We start from the raw sequence: 17,555 nt of genomic DNA, 5'->3' as shown, positions 1-17,555 counted from the left end.
CATTCATCTGTTGGTGGACATCTTAGCTCTTACCATAGTTTGGCTATTGTGAACATTGCTGCTATAAACATTGGGGTGCACGTTCCCTTCGGATCACTACATTTGTATCTTTGGGGTAAATACCCAGGAGACCAAGCACATTTTCTAGTCCAAGTTTTTATTTAAGGTGATTTCCACCTTTAGAAGCTTTTTAATGTTTACCACTGCTTTCCATTTACCTAAAATTACTCATCGGTCTTTGCCCCTCATGAGGCCTTCTCTCACCTAAATCTTTCCCCCTCCCAACAAACCCCTATACAAGTGTTCACACTTTTCATTCTGACTTCAGGATTATGTTAACATAATTACAAAGGACCTCTCTATGTTATTTTTAAACATACCCATTCTGTTTCCCTTAGACATTCTTCTAGGAACTTTAGAGCAGAAACCAGCAATGTTTTGCACACTAAAATTTTCAATCCACATTTGAAGAGATCTCATTTTTGAGTGATTCTGATATTACAAAGTACTTTCATAAAGACTAACTTATTTAAGAACAGTTCCTTAAACATCCTCCAATAGTCAAAACCATTATTAAAACCTACTGCATACAAACCTTCATTAGTGATTGAGTAATTCTGAAAAGGTGTATCATATTTTCTTGACTTTCAGTTTTTAGCTCACTTATTTCCACCTAAGTAAAAAGAAAAACAACTATTTTATGTTTTATAACCCTTGGGCAAAATATAAAAATTCTTCCATTTGTAATATTCATTGATTTCAGGGACAACTTAGATTAATCATAGTTGTGTGTATATATATGTATGTGTGTGTATTGTTTATCAATTAAGCACCTTGGATAAGGAAATCAATAAATTATCTGCCAATTCTTCTTGACGAGGCAGGTCATCTGGATCAACTTTTATTATTTCTTTCCAGTTTATATTAGGTGGCATCTTGAAATCTTTCACTGTGCTTTACTTTCTGTAACAAAACAGGTGGGTATTAGCATTTTCGAGGTAAACAGCGTTCCTATTTTTATAGATTACATCATCGTAACCCTCTATGGTGTTAGCAAAGAGCTATGGCTCCTTAATTGTGTAACAGATAAGTGGGCAAAATAGCCTTGATCAAAATTATAGCAGCTGGCACAAACCAACAAAGACTGCACCGGCTGAATAAACCACTACGGATTCTCTCTTATAACTAACCTAGGTCAGAACTAAGATTCTGAGTCCCCTCCTCCACGCCCCCTTACCACCGAGGCGCGCGAACATCTAATGGTGCCAAACGCGGGGGTACTTGGAAGGCTGAAAATGAACCCTGATTCGGTGAAGCAGGAACTAGGGGTAAAAAAGAAAAGGTGTGTAAATAAACGCCTGAAATGAGAGCAGGTAGGCCGGGGAAACCGGGGCTGAAGCTAGGAGAAGGCCGACGGATTGCGGACCAAAGACTCGGGAGGGGTGGGGAAGACAGGCTGTTACGTACGGGCCCTGAGACTTAAAGAACCTTTTTGGGAAGAAACTGGCTGCTCCTGCTCACCAAGATCCACCCACCTAACCGAGCCTGGCAACCAGCAGAGATCCCTGATCCGCCGCACGGACCAAGGTTGGCCCCGCCGCCACGCCTGACCGCTCCCCAGCGCGGTTCCACCCGGACTCGATCCCGCCAACAGGTCCTGTGCAAGCAAGAGCGGTGGCGGCTGCTAGGAGACACCATTCCCCACCCCGCGAAAGACGGCACAAGGCCCCGGATGCGAAGGGAGCCTACATTTCACGACCTTGGGTGATGCTTTGCGTTTAGAGTCTCCGGCAGGGTCCCTTGGACTCTCTGTTAAAGACGGAGAAGGCGAGGAATAAGGACTCCAAATCCCAGAGTGCAGTTCTGCTTGGAGTCTTGTCCCTGCTGGGAACTGAAGTCTATGAGAGGTGGAGGGAGGCCGTTCCCAGCGTGCAATGCGGGAGGCTGCGACGGTACCGTGGGGGTGGGGGAACGACCCAGCGGCGGGAGGCGCAGTGGCTGAGGCGCGTGTGCGCCGGTGACCTGAATGAGGTAGACCATGACTGTGCCTTTGGTGGCGTCACTAGCTGGGCCGCTTTTCCTGGGATTTCTCTAAGCCATCTCCTGGTGGAACCGCTCCCAGGTGAGGTCGAGCTGGGGGTCAGAGGCGGGGGAGGAATTGAGGGGAGCGGTCCCGGCTTAATGAAGCTCGTGCTATTGGCGCGGAAGGACTCGGTCCAGGTCCGAAGAGGTGAGAAGAACCCGTTTCCTTAGGTGTTTTAGAGGGTTTCCACGGGTGGTGCCCTCTGTAAGAAGAAAAAGAAAGTTTTAGTTTTCTTTGCGCTCTGAATTTACTCCGTACGGTGGAGTGGGGGCCGCACGGCCAAGATCGTGGTTTCGGGGTGAGTGAAGAATGGAGAAGAGGACATACTCTTCTCTGCCCGTCTTACCTGTAGCAGCAGAGCCTTCGCGGATTGGAGGACTTGAAGATGGAAGAGCTGGTATAGAGTGAAGGCTCTAGAAAGGAGTGTTTAGCATTTGCCCAGCCTGATGCTGGGGTGGAGAGAGAAGGGGCCTCCGTACTCACCAGCCTGGATGCTGTCACTTTCTTGGTTACCGAAGATGCCCTCGTATGAAAGCGTTTCTCAGGTGTTGACAGTTCTTTCGGTCAAGTTTTGTTCATCCCGCTGTGCTCAGCCATTCTGGAATATGATACGCTACTAGATAACTTCCTTAAGCTGTAGACTTGAAATCTAAATGACATTTTCGACTGTTGGAGCAGTGCCTCCTACTTTTGTTTTTTTTTTAAGGACTTTTTCTTATCTATAATTGACACTAAGTTTTCCTTCTGAAAATATACAGATTTCTTTCCAAACCACGTGTTTGGGTAAAACAAATAATAGCTCAGAAAATAAAAAGATATTGATTTAGTGGGATACATTTTAAAAGCATTCGTCAGATTTGTAGGAATGATCATTTTGTTGTATCCTTTACTGAGATTATATGCCACATACCGTTCATTATTTTTTTTAACCATGCTGACATTACATCCCCAGAACTTACTTGTCTTGTAACTCTTAAGTTTCTACCTTTTGACCAGTATGTTCTTTGTTTCCATGAGTTTGTTTTGTTTTGGGGTTTTTTGGTTTTTTTTTTAGATTCTGCATGTGAGATCCATACAGTATTTGTATTTTTCTTTCTGATACTTACCATAATGCTCTCAAGATCCATCCATGTTGTCCCAAATGGCAAGATTTCATTCTTTTCATGGTTGAATAATCCATTGTATATACCACATTTTCTTTATTCACCTGTCAGTGGCCACTTATTTCCATGTCTTGGCTACTGTAAATAGTTATGCAGTGGATATGGGGGTGCAGGTATCTCATGCACATAGTGATTTTGTTTCCTTTGGATATATATCCAGAAATAGAATTGCTGGATAATATGGTAGTTCTGTTTTTAAGTTGAGTAATCTCCGTAACTGTGTTCTGTAATGCCTACACTAGTTTACATTCCCACCAGCAGTGCACAAGGGTTCCCTTTTCTCCCCGTCCTCGATAACCCTTATTATCTCTTGTCTTTTTGATGACAGCAAACTGACAGGTGTGTGGTGATATCTCATGGTTCTGATTTGCATTTCCCTGATGATTAGTGATGTTGAGCACCTTTTCATATATCTCTTGGCCATCTGTATGTCTTTGGAAGAAGTTCCTCAAATTCTTTGCTTTTTTGCTGTTGAGTTGTAGGTGTTCCTTACATATTTTGGATATTAACCCCTTATCAGATATATGATTTACAGGTATTTTCTTCCATCCCATAGGTTCTTTTCATTTTGATGATAGCCTCCTTTGTTGTGCAGAAGCTTTTTAGTTTAACATAGTCCCACTTGTTTATTTTTGCTTTTTGCCTTTGTTTTTGGTTCCGAATCTAGAAAATCATTGTCAGGGTCAATGTCAAGGAGCATATGGCTCTCCAGTTTTCCCAGCACCATTTATTAGGGAGACTCTCCTTTCTTCATTGTATATTCTTGGTACTTGGGCTGTTTTGTTCCATTAACCTGTGTGTTTTATGCAAATATCAAACTCTTACGATTACTATAACTTTGTCACTCTCTTAGTTCATCTTCATAACAGTCCAGTGAGATAGGTGCCTGTATCGTCCTCATTTTTCCAACCAAGTTGTAAAACTGAGGCTTGGAGAGGTTAAGAACTGTGCTAAAACTTAAATGGTGTGATTGAAAATGGATTTTTCTGGCTGGAGGACGTTCTCTTTAATTCCATACTGCCTCCTCAGGCATGCTTAGAACCAATATCTGTGAAATGCTTGTTCTTTAGTCTTGCTGTCTATAGTAAATATCATATTCTAATGATGTAACTTTGTTTACTTAGGAATTTGAATTACATATTTTTCATGTTCAGTTTTTAATTCATAATTTAGCAAGGGAAGGAAGAGATGAGATCTAATTTCTCTTGTCACATGAGTCATATGCTTAAAATTGCATGTTTATTTTCATCGTTAGAATCTGTTTTTATGGGCGCCTGGGTGGCTCAGTTGTTAAGCATCTGCCTTCGGCTCAGGTCATGATCCCAGGGTCCTGGGATCGAGTCCCACATCGGGCTCCCTGCTCGGCAGGAAGCCTGCTTCTCCCTCTCCCACTCCCCCGGCTTGTGTTCCTGCTCTCGCTATCTCTCTCTCTGTCAAATAAATAAATAAAATCTTTAAAAAAAAAAATCTGTTTTTACTGCAGCACCTTGTTTTTCTTGTTTTTCATTCATAACTATTCTGTATATTCACTTTCTAGTTTTGTTTTGTCTGTATTGGTCTTTACTACCCTTACTTCCCCTCGCCCTCTTGTTCACATTTATATTCCCAGCAACTCAAGGTACCTGGTCTAATGATAAATTTTATTTTCATTTTTCAGAAGTGAAAATAGATTCAGGGAAGCTAAGTAATTTCCTAATAATTAATGAATCTAAGATTGTAACCCAGATCTCAGTTATAGTCCTGACTAAATGTAAAATCTTGTTTAAATTTCATTCTTTTACTCATTCTAACACTATTTTTGAGCTTGTGCACTGTGCTAGTGTTGGTTCATAACCTCCTTGGGAGCTTCCCAGGTTTAATCTGAAACTGGCTTCCGAATATGGAGGGCAGAGAGACCAAAGAAAGGGGAAGGCCTTTCTAGTTTTGTAGGTGGCAGTTTCGCTAAGCAAAGGGGACTTGCCTAGGAGGCTTGTCTTGGGCGGCTGGAAGAATAATGGATCCCTGCACCCACCCACCAAATCTTAAAAGTTTATATAGAGAGAGGCCTTAACTGGGTTCAGTTAAGTGTATTGTGCAGGTGTTCTCAACACCATATCTTTATCTCAAGGCTATGTGCTTGCAGCAGCCTTGGGGACCAGGAAAAGCAAACAGAACCACATCCCAAGGGGAGGGGATAAGGAGATTCACTCAGATCACCTGGGTCCAGTTTTAGCTCAACCGAGTCTTTTCTGTGACCTTCCCCAACAGCTAGACGTGGGGGATCTGAGAGGAAACAAGTTTGCCATGGTCTAGGTCCTAATGCCTTTTGGTAAGTTTGTACCTAACTGTGAATCAAGAAATTTAACACAAGTTCTAGTTCAGTCACTCACTATATAATTTTGAGGAAAATTGCTAAAACTCACTGTTACTTTTCATCAGATTTTCTGCATCAGTCAATTTGCACCGAGATAAGAGATTTATGTGATAATTTTATAAGTGGCCTTATTAAAGGAACACTTGCCTGAACCTGCCTTCTTTCTTCTCCCTGGTTTTATGAGCAGTTTTATCTGACCAAAATCATTTCATAAGAAAGCCTTCCCTTTTATAATTGCTACCTTTATTCCCTGTATCAGGCAGCTTATTTTATTTAGCTGTTACTTCCATTCCCTTTTTTGCTGCCTTATAGAGAAAATGAATGGTAACTTGTTTTTCCAGCATCTATAATAAAGCATGGCCATGAGAAATTTAGTATCCCTGTGTATAATAAATGTTTTGTTTTGTTTGTTCTCCTGGAGAGGATCACTGTGCAGCAAGTAGACACTTGTCTTTTGACATGAGACTGGAAAGATTAGGAGGAATCAATGTGAATGCAGACTTCACAAACTTTATGTGCTTTAAAAAAGTCATGAAATACAAATTATTCTTATTGAAGAAGATAAAATCATGAAGTTATTTTATGGAGAGAACTTTACTTTCCAGGCTAAATCGTCCTAGATTCATATAAAATTTTCCTATAGGTTTATTTTTTCCACAATTGTACTGTTGAATTTTTAGGAAAAGGGGTTCATGGTACAATTTTGCTGAGGGAAGTATATTAAGTTTTGTATCTCTCTATGGTAGCTCATAAGTGGTCTTCCATTGTAGTTGGGTTGTTTGCGCATATGTAGTGACATCCCATTGTTGTAAGTAAACATGAATCAATCGCATTCAGACTATGTGCCTATGTTGAATATGTTTATGTGGCTAGAAGAAGTACTGGAATTTGCCTTAGTCTGTTCATATTGCTCTAACAGAATACCCTATATTAGGTGGTTTATAAACAACAGGAATTTATTTCTCACAGTTCTGGAGGCTAGGAAGTACCAAGATCAAGGCATGAGCATTTTCAGTGTCTCATAAGGGCCCACTTCCTGGTTCATGGATAGTGTCTTTTTACGGTTTCCTCACATGGCAGAAGGGCCAAAAGATCTTTCTCAGGCCTCTTTTATAAGGGCACTAATCTCATTTGTGAAGTCCCCATCCTCATGAAGTCCCCATCATTTAGGGGTACACAAACATCCACTCTGTACCATTCCCACAGCTAACATTTAATACTGATGTGGTACATTGTTATAGTAATGGCCCCCAGTGAATCAGGCCTCCCTCTAACTATTCCTTTAGGTAACCCTCTCCATTTCCCTTAACGTCTACCCTTGCAAGTAGTTCTTTTGGGCAGAACCTAAAACGACTCCACAACTGAGCTCATGACATGCATGAGAACTACTAGCTCTCATTCCCTTTTTCTCATAATAGGCTCCCTTGGAGATTCTTCAAAAATTCTATGATCTTGACCCTTTATAGCCTCTCCTTCAGTGACTATGGGTTTACCTTGCTTGATGGGGGGATATATATATATATATACATACACATACATATATATGTATTTATATGCCTTAAGTAGAGACTTGAAAAGAGTTTGTGCATTGGGACTTGCCCCCCTTCTCTCCTGAGATCACCATTTAAAGAAGTTCAGGCTAACCTACTAGAGGGTATGACCATATGTAGCAGAAACTAGCTTTCCAACTTAAGACCTCTACACTTTATTTTTTAATTTTTTTTTCAAATTTTTATTTAAATTCGAGTTATTTAACATACAGTGCAATGTTAGTTTCAGGAGAATTCAGTGATTCGTCACATATACTACCCAGTGCTCATCACATCAAGTGCCCTCTTTAATACCCATCACCCATCTAGTCCATCCCCAACCCACCTCCCTCTATCACCCCTCAGTTTGTTCTCTATCTTTAAGAGTCTCTTATGCTTTGTTTCCCTCTCTTTTTTCCTCCTTCCCATATGTTCATCTGTTTTGTTTCTTAAATTCCACGTTTGAGTGAGATCATGCAGTATTTGTCTTTGACTGACTTCACTTTGCATAATACATTTTAGCTCCATCCACTTGGTTGCGAATGGCAAGATTTCATTCTTTGTGATGACTGAGTAGTAGTCCATTGTGTGTGTGTGTGTGTGTGTACCACATCTTCTTTATTCATTCATCAATCGTTGGACAATTGGGTTCGTTCCATTGTTTGGCTCTTGATGATAATGCTACTGTGAACATCAGGTTGCATGTACCCCATCAAATCTGTATTTTTGTACCCTTTGGGTAAATACCTAGTAGTGCAATTGCTGGATCATAGGGTAGTTCTACTTTTAACTTTTTGAGGAACCCCCATACAGTTTTCCAGAGTGGCTGCACCAGTTTGCATTCCTACTAACAGTGTAAGAGGGTTCCCCTTTCTCCACATCCTTGCCAACATCTGTTGTTTCCTGTGTTGTTAATTTTAGCCATTCTGACAGGCATGAAGTTGTATCTCATCATGGTTTTGATTTATATATCTCTGTTGATGAGTGATGTTGAGCATCTTTTCATGTGTCTGTTGTCCATCTGAAAGTCTTCTTTGGAAAAATGTCTATTCATGTCTTCTGCCAGTTTCTTAACTACATTATTTGTTTTTTGGATGTTGAGTTTCGTAAGTTCTTTATAGGTTTTGGATACTAACTCTTTATTGGTTATGTCATTTGCAGATATCTTCTCCCTGCCTTTTATTTTGTTGATTGTTTCTTTGGCTGTGCAGAAGCTTTTTATCTTGATGAAGTCCCAATAGTTCATTTTTGCTTTTGTTCCCCTTGCCTCTGGAGATGTGTGTAGTACGTTGCTATAGCCGAGGTCAAAGAGGTTGCTGCTTGTGCTCTCTAGGATTTTGATGGCTTCCTGTCTCACATTTTGGTCTTTCATCCATTTTGAATTTATTTTTGCGTATGGGTAAGAAAGTGGTCCAATTTCATTTTTCTGCATGTTGCTGTCCAGTCTTCCCAACACCAATTGTTGAAGACACAGTCTATTTTCCATTGGATATTCTTTCCTGCTTTGTTGGAGATTAGTTGACCATGGAGTTATGGGCCCATTTCTGGGCTCTCTATTCTGTTCCATTGATCTGTGTGTCTTTTTTTGTGCCAGTACCATACTGTCTTGATGATTGCAGCTCTGTAATATATATTGAAATCGGGAATGGTGGTGCCTCCAGCTTTGCTTTTCTTTTTCAGGATTGCTTTGGCTATTTGGGGTCTTTTGTGGTTCCATACAAATTTTAGGATTGTTCTAGCTCAGTGAAAAAGCTGGTGGTATTTTGATAGGGATTTCATTAAATGTACAGATTGCTTTGGGTAGTATAGACATTTTAATAATGTTTTTCCAATCCATGAGCATGGGATACTTTTCCATTTCTTTGTGTCCTCTTCAGTTTCTTTCATCAGTGTCTTATAGTTTTCAGAGTACAGATCTTTTACCTCTCTGGTTAGGTTTATTCTTAGGTATCTTATGGTTTTTGGTGCAATTGCAAATGTGATAGATTCCTTCATTTCTCTTTCTGCTGCTTCATCATTGGTGTATAGAAATACAACAGATTTCTGAATGTTGACTTTATATCTTGTGACTTTGTGTTTTTGTTCTAGCAATCTTTTGGTGGAGTCTTTCGGGTTTTCTGTGTGGAGTATCATGTTGTCTGAGAATAGTGAGAGTTTGACTTCTTCCTTGCCAATTTGGATGCCTTTTATTTGTTTTTGTGGTCTGATTGTGGAGCCTAGAACTTCCAGTACAATGTTGAATAACAGTGGTAAGAGTGGACACCCTTGTCTTGTTCCTAACCTTAGAGGAAAACTCTCAGTTTTTCCCCATTGGGGATGATATTAGCTGTGGGTCTTTCATGTATGGCCTTTATGATGTGAGGTATGTTCACTCTACTCCTACTTTGTTGAGGGTTTTTATCAAGAATGGATGTTCTATTTTTGTCAGATGCTTTTTCTGCATCTATTGAGAGGATCATAATGGTTCTTATCCTTTCTTTTATTAATGTGGTGTATCACCTCGATTGATTAGTGAATGTCGAACCAGCCCTGCAGCCCAGGAATAAATCTCACTCAATCATGGTGAATAAATCTTTTAATGTACTGTTGAGTTCAGTTTGCTAGTATCTTGTTGAGAATTTTTGCATCCATGTTCATCAGGGATATTGGCCTGTAATTCTCCTTTTTAGTGGAGCCCCCCTACACTTTAGATTTCCAGCTTTAATCAAACAGGATAACCTATAAGCACATAAGGGACCCCAGGCACAACCAGCAAAATAAATATATATGTATATTTATATATATATGTGTGTGTGTATATATGCACACACATACTTGTGCATATGTATCAAATAAAGATATTTATATCAAGGAATGGACTTAAAAAATCATGGGGCTGGTAAATTCAGAATCTGTAGATGTAGAGTAGGCTGGGAAAGTAGAAACTCTCCAGCAGGATCTGATGCTGCAGTCTCAAGGTAGAAATTCTTCTTAGGGAAACTTCAGTTTTGCTCTGAAGGCAATTCAACTGATTAGATGAGGTCCATCCACATTATGGGATATAATCTTTACTTAAAGTCACTGGATTGTAAATGTTAACAACACCTACAAAATAACCTTTATAACGACACCTTGGTTAGTATTTGGGGCGCCGGGTGGCTCAGTCATTAAGCGGCTGCCTTCGGCTCAGGTCATGATCCCAGGGTCCTGGAATTGAGTACCGCATCAGGCTCCCTGCTCAGTGGGAAGCCTGCTTCTCCCTCTCCCACTCCCCCTGCTTGTGTTCCTGCTCTTGCTATCTCTCTCTCTGTCAAATAAATAAATAAAATCTTTAAAAAAAAAAAGAAAACTATTGCCTAGGCAAGTTGACACATAAAACTAACCATAACAGGGATGCCTGGGTGGCTCAGTCGGTTAAGTGTCTGCCTTTGGCTCAGGTCATGCCCAAGCCCCGTGTCTGGCTGCCTGCTCAGTGGGGAGCCTGCTTCTCCTTCTCCCTCTGCTTGCCACTCCCCCTGCTTGCATTCTCTCTCTCTCTCTCTGTCAAATAAATAATAAATAAAATCTTACAACAACAACAAAAAAACTAACCATAACAGTAGTCTTCATGAATAGTAAGCATTTTATGCCATTTACTTGATGAATAGCACTTCATTGGTAAACCCACGTGATGCTTCTCAAACCCCTCACCCATACCAAGTTTATAGAATTTTAAGAGATAACCCAAGGGAGCTTAATGAAACAAAGGGAGTGAGCTAGTAGCATGCTTGTGAGCTCAGTTGTGGAGTCATCTGAGGTTCTGCCCCCAAAGCCACCTGTGGGAGTAGAGGATGGAAGTAGGGGTGGTGGTTTTAAATAGATCTCAGCAAATAAAAGCTGGATATTACCAGTTTCCAAGGAGGGACTAAGGATCTTTCTTCTAATGAAGGAAGATGAAATAGAGATAAAGGGAACTTGAGGTGATGATTCCCAGTAATGTGGGGTTTTGAACCCAAAGAACACGTATGAGAGTCTCATTTGGTAATGTTCATGAAGTATTTTTGTTTTCCTTTCTTTCACCATTTTGCTCTAATGCTGTAGTGTTCAAAAACTATGTTTAGCCAGAATGTAAGGTACTCTCGTATCTAAAGAAAGAGAAGAGTAGAACCCCATTCCATGACAAGAGGCTTCTTATTTGCAGTGAGCCAGAGCTTGGAGCAGAGGACAATCCCCAAAGTTAAATCAAGTTGAAAGTTTTGATTATTATGTTGGAATTGAGCATTTCAATTACTGCATGAAACTGCATTGCAACTTAACGTGACTGCGTAACTCTTCATTAACTACCTATTTAGAAATCCTGGGAATGGTCCAGGTTTCTTAAAGTAGCATTTTATAACCTTATGTTTTTTAAGCCTTTAAATTCAACCTAAAAAAAAATCTTATTTTATAAACTTACCGTTTTATTCTATAACAACTCAAATCGAAAGGACTAAATGCCTTAGCTACATTTCAAAGTTCAAAGTCTTGGTTTCCACTCAGGTTGTGATCTCAGGGTCGTGGGATGGAGACTGACATGGAGTCTGCTTGGGATTCTCTCCTTCCCTCTACCCCTCCCCCCCCCCGCATGTGCACACATGCTCTCTTTCTCTAAAATAAATAAGTCTTAAAAAAAAAAAACTTGTTTAAATTCCCTTAATTTAAAATTATATTTATAGGGTCTTCTGAGTGGCTCAGTCAGTTAAGCATCTGCCTTCAGCTCAGGTCATGATCCTGGAGTCCCGGGATCAAACCCCACATTGGGCTCCCTGCTCAGTGGGGAGTCTGCTTCTCCCTTTCCCCATGCTCCCCCTCCCTGCCCCTGCTCATGCTCTCTTTTTTTCTCTCTCAAATAAATGAATAGAATCTTTTAAAAATTTGTATTTGTAATTTGAATGTATTAATTTTTATTCAAGGACTTCAGATACCTGACTTAAAAAGCAAAACTTTCTCAATACTTAAACAATTTGTAGGGGCACCTGGGTGGCTCAGTCGTTGAGCGTCTGCCTTCAGCTCAGGTCATGATCCCAGGGTCCTGGGATCGAGCCCCGTGTCGGGCTCCCTGCTCGGCGGGTAGCCTGCTTCTCCCTCTCCTGCTCCCCCTGCTTGTGTTCCCTCTCTCACTGTCTCTGTCTCTGTCAAATAAATAAAATCTTAAGAAAAAAAACCCAAAAAACCAATTTGTATAAACCTAGTAAATTAAGCTTAAAACTATTAGCAACTCCCAAGTCCTTACAAAATTCCAATAATGTTTGTAAACTTGGCTAAATTTTTATACTTTTCAACTAAAAAGCCTAAATCCACAAATTGCATGGTTTGTAATTTAATATTATATATATTATACATATTGTATCATATAAAATTGTATTTTATAGTTTTAAAGCTAATATACCAAGAGTCTACAGTGTGTGTCAGATTCTCTTAAACATTATTAGTACTCTAATAATCATATATATGTTGTTCCCAAATACAGCTTTGAGGTAGTAAAACCATAGGTTTAATTTACTCCTTTTTCTTCTATTAATTTTAATTTTTCCTATGGTGAGAACATATAAGCAGTTTGACAAACAACAGTTTGGGATAAAAATCCCAAATGTCCCCAGATCAGGGTTCTGAGATTATGGGAGAGAGATTTGTGACCCATACACAAGACTTGATTTTCACCTACCTGGTGGTGGATGTCCTGAGTTGTTTTGTTTTTCTAAATTACCATCACACACACACACACACACACACACACACACACAATGGGAGAGTAAAATGGTTCTTACACATTAGGTGCTCTATTTATAGCTTCTTGGGAGTATTGCTGAAGAACCTTCTGACCTGTTCTAGTGTAGACTGGCTAGTGGGCCTGCTTGCATGGTTCTCATTCTGGGTATTTCTTTTGTTGCTGTCTTGCACTGGATCCCGTGTTTCCTGATTTCCCTCTCTTTCTGTTTCTTAATATACTCTCTCATTTATTGGAATAAGTCTTCTGTTAGTTTCCTGAGGAGACATCAGAGGTAAAGTTTTTGAGACCTTGAATATCTTAAGATATTTTTTATTCTATTTTCCTAGTTGGGAAATTTGTGTTTATTAATATCAAATTTTAGGTTGGAAATTATTATCCCTCAGAAATTTGAAGCATTACTCCTTTTTTTTTCAGAATTTTCCTCCCCTGCCCCCCCAATCCTCCAGCTTCCAGTGTTAGTGGAAAAAAAAAAAAAAGGATTTGTTTGAATCCTAATCTTTGCTATGAAACCTGCTTTCTTCCTTTGTGGAAGCTTTTAGAGGCCTCTTTTTTGTTTGTTTCCAGGGTTGTAAAATTTTACAAAATTGTGTGCCCAGTTGGTAGAAGATAACTGGAGGATCTCAAAATACGTAGACAGACTTTTAGTTAACCCTCATTTTCAGTTTGCTACCTGTTTTCACTTGTGTCCCCTATATCAGACACCCTGTGTTTCACCTATTTCAGAGAGGAAGTCTCTAGTCTTCTGCCCAGCTACAGGAGAAAAGGTTACTTGCCTGTACCCAATGACAGAGGAGTCTAAATTTTAACAAATACATCTGTTCCTTTTTCTTGAGATTCTTTTTTTTTTTTTTAAAGATTTTATTTATTTATTTGAGAGAGAGAGCATGAGAGGGGGGAGGGTCAGAGAGAGAAGCAGACTCCCTGCCGAGCAGGGAGCCCGATGCGGGACTCGATCCCGGGACTCCAGGATCATGACCTGAGCCGAAGGCAGTCGCTTAACCAACTGAGCCACCCAGGCGCCCTTTTTCTTGAGATTCTTGTCACCAGTTTTGAGATTGATGCTGACAGGGATGCAAAAAACTTTTTAGCTTTCCCCCTTAAGCTTAAGATTTACTTTCCTGAGCTCTGTTGCATCACCACTGAACTTTTGTTTTTCCAGCTTACAAAATCCAATGGTCTTTATCCTTGTGGATTTATACTTTTTTTTTTTCTTTTTAATACCTTGTCATTTTAGTGTGTGATTCAGGAGTGAGGCAAATGCCTGCTCAGTATCTCCAGTCTTTAAACAACTGCTATTAACTTTTTCTGGGATAAGGCACAAGTTCATACTCTTTAGAGATGATAAATCAGTGCTGGGTTCAAGATAAACTCTTAGATCATTTTTTTTTTTTTTTTTTTACTTGAAAACTATCCTTCAAAAGGTACAGCTAATATCCTTTTGTGACTTGTAGGATTGGATTTTGCATTTCTTTAAGTAATATATTCTAAGGTTTTCCTATCTATACTTTAATACTTTCTTAGGCTTTTGTGTGTCTATATCCTTATATAAATCTTACATCTGATTTTAAATCTCTCTGCCCTTCCTAGTGTCATCTTCCTCTCTGATCTAGCAGGAACTCCTATAGATATATATCACATCTTAGATCTTCTGACTCTGTGAGTAATGTATTAGTTTCTTCTTGCTGCTGTAACAAATTACCACAAATAAAGTGACTTAACACAAATTTATTATTTTATAATTATGGAGGTGCAAAATAGGTTTCCCTAGACTAAAATTGAGAGTCCGTAGGTCTGTGGTCACTTTAGATGCTCTAATGAAGAATGTGTTTCTTTGCTCTTTCCGGCTTCTGGAGGCCACCATCATTCCTTGCCTTGTGGCCCCAGCCTGCCATCACATCACTCTCATCTCTGCTTTCCTGACTCTCCTGCCTCCCTCTTTAACTTTTAAGATCTCTTGTCATTGAATTGGCCCACCCAGATAATCGAAGATATAATCTCCTCATCTCAAAACCCTCAATTTAATCACACCTTGTAATGTCTCTTTTGCCATGTAAAGTAACATTATCACAGATTCAGGGATTTGGATATGGATAGTTATGGTGGGCCATAATTCTGCCTCCACAGATAATGATACTAATGATACTACTCAAGCTAGAAAAGTCTATCATTGGCTTGTTTTTCAAGAGTACCCTCCAACCTTATTTTTATTATAAGGCTAATTCTTCAGTATCATACAGTTAATACAGTTCCTTCTCTAAACCATTTTCTTACTAAATCCTTTCTAAAGCAATGATTTAATTATGAATTGTCATGTCTGAAGCCTGTTCTCTAGATTAAAATCATTTGTTGTAATGAGAAAAACACTATGATTTAGATCTGGGTTTTAAACTCATATTGCTAAGCAGATAACATAAATCAGTGTGAAAAATAGTGAGACTATAGTTAAATGGCTAATACACAGCTAGCTTAGGCTTAGAATGCCTTTAGACACATTTGAGATATTTTTAAAAGGCTTTAACCAAATTAAACAAGGCTGCAGGCTAACAGTTTGGATGCCTAATTTAGGTAATAGTTGGTTTTCGGGTATATAAAGTACTAAAATACAAGCTCCATCTACATTTCAGAAAATCCATGTTCAGTGTCTTTTCAAGTATTTTTTTTTTCCTCACAAAAATTTATTTACTGCTTCTGGAGTACACCATACTAGGTTTTTAAAGTTTTCATATATATATATATATATTCCCTGAATAACCTGTGACAATTGATAGGGAGTTCACTATCTAGTTAGCTAGAGAGGTAAGTCCAGAGATTAAATGGTGTGATAAAGGATTCTAATAGAAATATGAAATACATGAAGGAGCAATTAATTTTAAGTTAGGAATTTGGAGAGGTGGTCAGCTAATGCTTTTTAGAGGTGGTTGACATTTGAGCTGAGCTTTGAAGTCTCCTGGAGAATTAGCATTCACTATTTTACTTATCCTTCTATGAAAATTTTACTTACTTGAAAAAACAATGATGCTTATTTCATCTTACCTTTATGATTTTTTCCCCCCAGATTTGTGGACAGGATGGCTGATATTAACCTCAAAGAAATAGCCTTAATAGTAGGTGTGGTTACCGCCTGCTATTGGAACAGCCTCTTCTGTGGTTTTGTTTTTGATGATGTTTCAGCAATACTGGATAATAAAGACCTGCATCCATCTACACCTTTAAAAACTTTATTTCAGAATGACTTCTGGGGAACCCCTATGTCTGAGGTAAGTAGTTATTGTTTATGTGTATCTTAGATTTTAAAATATTCTAATAGTTTATTACTCCTAATTTCTTTACCACCATTGTCATCACAGCACTTATGAATTTGTTTCCCTAAAATGTATATGTTAGATAGGAAGTAGAAGATGTGATTATCTTCTTTAAAGCAGTACATAATTCTTTCCTTGGCTGTGTATTTTAATCTTTTTAAAAACAATATATGTGTGTGAAAACCAAATGTGTTAGGATAGCAAGAAGTGTAAACAAATCTATTTTCTTGCTAACTTTTTTTTTTCATGATTCAGGCAAAAGAAATGACCACTTATGATATATTTAACCATCTAAAAATATGTGACTTCAATATAAATAGATTAGACTTTAAGGGTAAAAGTATTTTTTTCCTGCAGAAAATTTTAAATTTGTGTCATATTTTTTACCTAGTATTTTAATTTTATATTGAGAACCCAAAAGTTCATTTTTTATGAGGATGTTTTTATTTTGTCAGTAAATTTATTTTGAAGGTCACTATTAAACTGTTTGGGATTAAACTGTTGTCATTTTGGGAGCCCATAGATTGGATCCTACCATTCTATTATATAATAGCTGTACGAAATTGGTGAGAATATAGCTTTTAGATGGCAAGCTCTATAAGAGATCTGATCCATAAAAGAATAATACCTTGAGGATAAATAAATGAATTACTCTATAGTACGTGGCGCACAGTTGAACCGTAACATATAACACTCTTTTATACTTTGTCAGTTGTCATTTGTGGTCCCTTTCCGCATTCTTTAAATATGGAAGCTTCTCAAGAGTGGGGATGAAGTCTGTCATTCCTCTAGTCACAAGCACATAAGAAGTATTTTTTCTTGTTAAATAAGCAGACTTTATTTTCTTGTAACCTTCCTGTTCTCACCCTATTCTAGCCTTTAAAAGAAATGAATATTTGACAATGAGAAAAAATATTATATAATAAGATCATTATTTTCTAGGCCATTTATTTCCTTCTACCCCTACATTTTATCCCTAGAGACCCTTAGAAATATGTGTCCATTTCCCCAACTTAAGTTAGTATCTGTTGTGATTTTAATCATGACATTGAGATTTTAACTGAAAGGTTAGCTGGCCAGATTAAGGGTCTCATGAAAGTTACCATACCATGGTGTCAGTGCAATGTTTTGTGACTTCCTCAGCTTTACAGATTGAAAATATGATTTTGTTCAGAGCTCCTATAAGTGGACACACTAAGAAAAGTACTCATAAACTCCGAAAAAAATGAATGAACAGATTTGAATAACAATATATGGTGGAGATTGTTGCTTCCTCCTTTTTTCTGATGGGCGTATTCTCTTCCTGTAGGGAAATGTGCCACTAAGGAAAAATTATTCTGAGTAGTATTAAGGTATTACAACTTTTCTTGACCAGCCTGAAATTAGCACATTCAGAG

General features: G+C 38.7%; 2 protein-coding genes across 6 annotated transcripts in view; one reads left to right on the top strand and one right to left on the bottom strand.

The window, feature by feature from the left end:
- The window catches only part of CEP290 (centrosomal protein 290), an 85,219-nt gene extending 83,510 nt beyond the window's left edge, over window positions 1-1,709 (bottom strand). Inside the window, exons 1-4 of the mRNA XM_034987874.1 lie at window positions 1,536-1,709; window positions 1,238-1,322; window positions 834-963; window positions 596-673 (exon numbers count right to left, since the gene is read on the bottom strand). Of these exons, the coding sequence (XP_034843765.1) occupies window positions 596-673; window positions 834-935 (180 nt within the window). The 5' untranslated portion in view covers window positions 936-963; window positions 1,238-1,322; window positions 1,536-1,709. The remainder of the gene's footprint in view (window positions 1-595; window positions 674-833; window positions 964-1,237; window positions 1,323-1,535) is intronic.
- A 303-nt stretch (window positions 1,710-2,012) lies between these two features.
- The window catches only part of TMTC3 (transmembrane O-mannosyltransferase targeting cadherins 3), a 62,511-nt gene continuing 46,968 nt past the window's right edge, over window positions 2,013-17,555 (top strand). For 2 of the 5 annotated variants that reach the window (XR_004676136.1, XM_034987878.1), the window contains exons 1-2: window positions 2,162-2,628; window positions 15,912-16,113. Coding sequence is in view for 4 of the 5 variants with exons in the window: in XM_034987878.1 (XP_034843769.1) it covers window positions 2,612-2,628; window positions 15,912-16,113 (219 nt within the window). In the remaining variant the exon portion in view is untranslated. The other 3 variants (XM_034987876.1, XM_034987877.1, XM_034987875.1) reach the window with 3 other exon arrangements.

The sequence above is a fragment of the Mirounga leonina genome, unplaced genomic scaffold (assembly GCF_011800145.1).
Source record: "Mirounga leonina isolate KUSES-001 unplaced genomic scaffold, KU_Mleo_1.0 Mir_418, whole genome shotgun sequence".
NCBI lineage: Eukaryota > Metazoa > Chordata > Mammalia > Carnivora > Phocidae > Mirounga > Mirounga leonina.
This window is presented reverse-complemented; position numbering and strand designations above follow the sequence as displayed.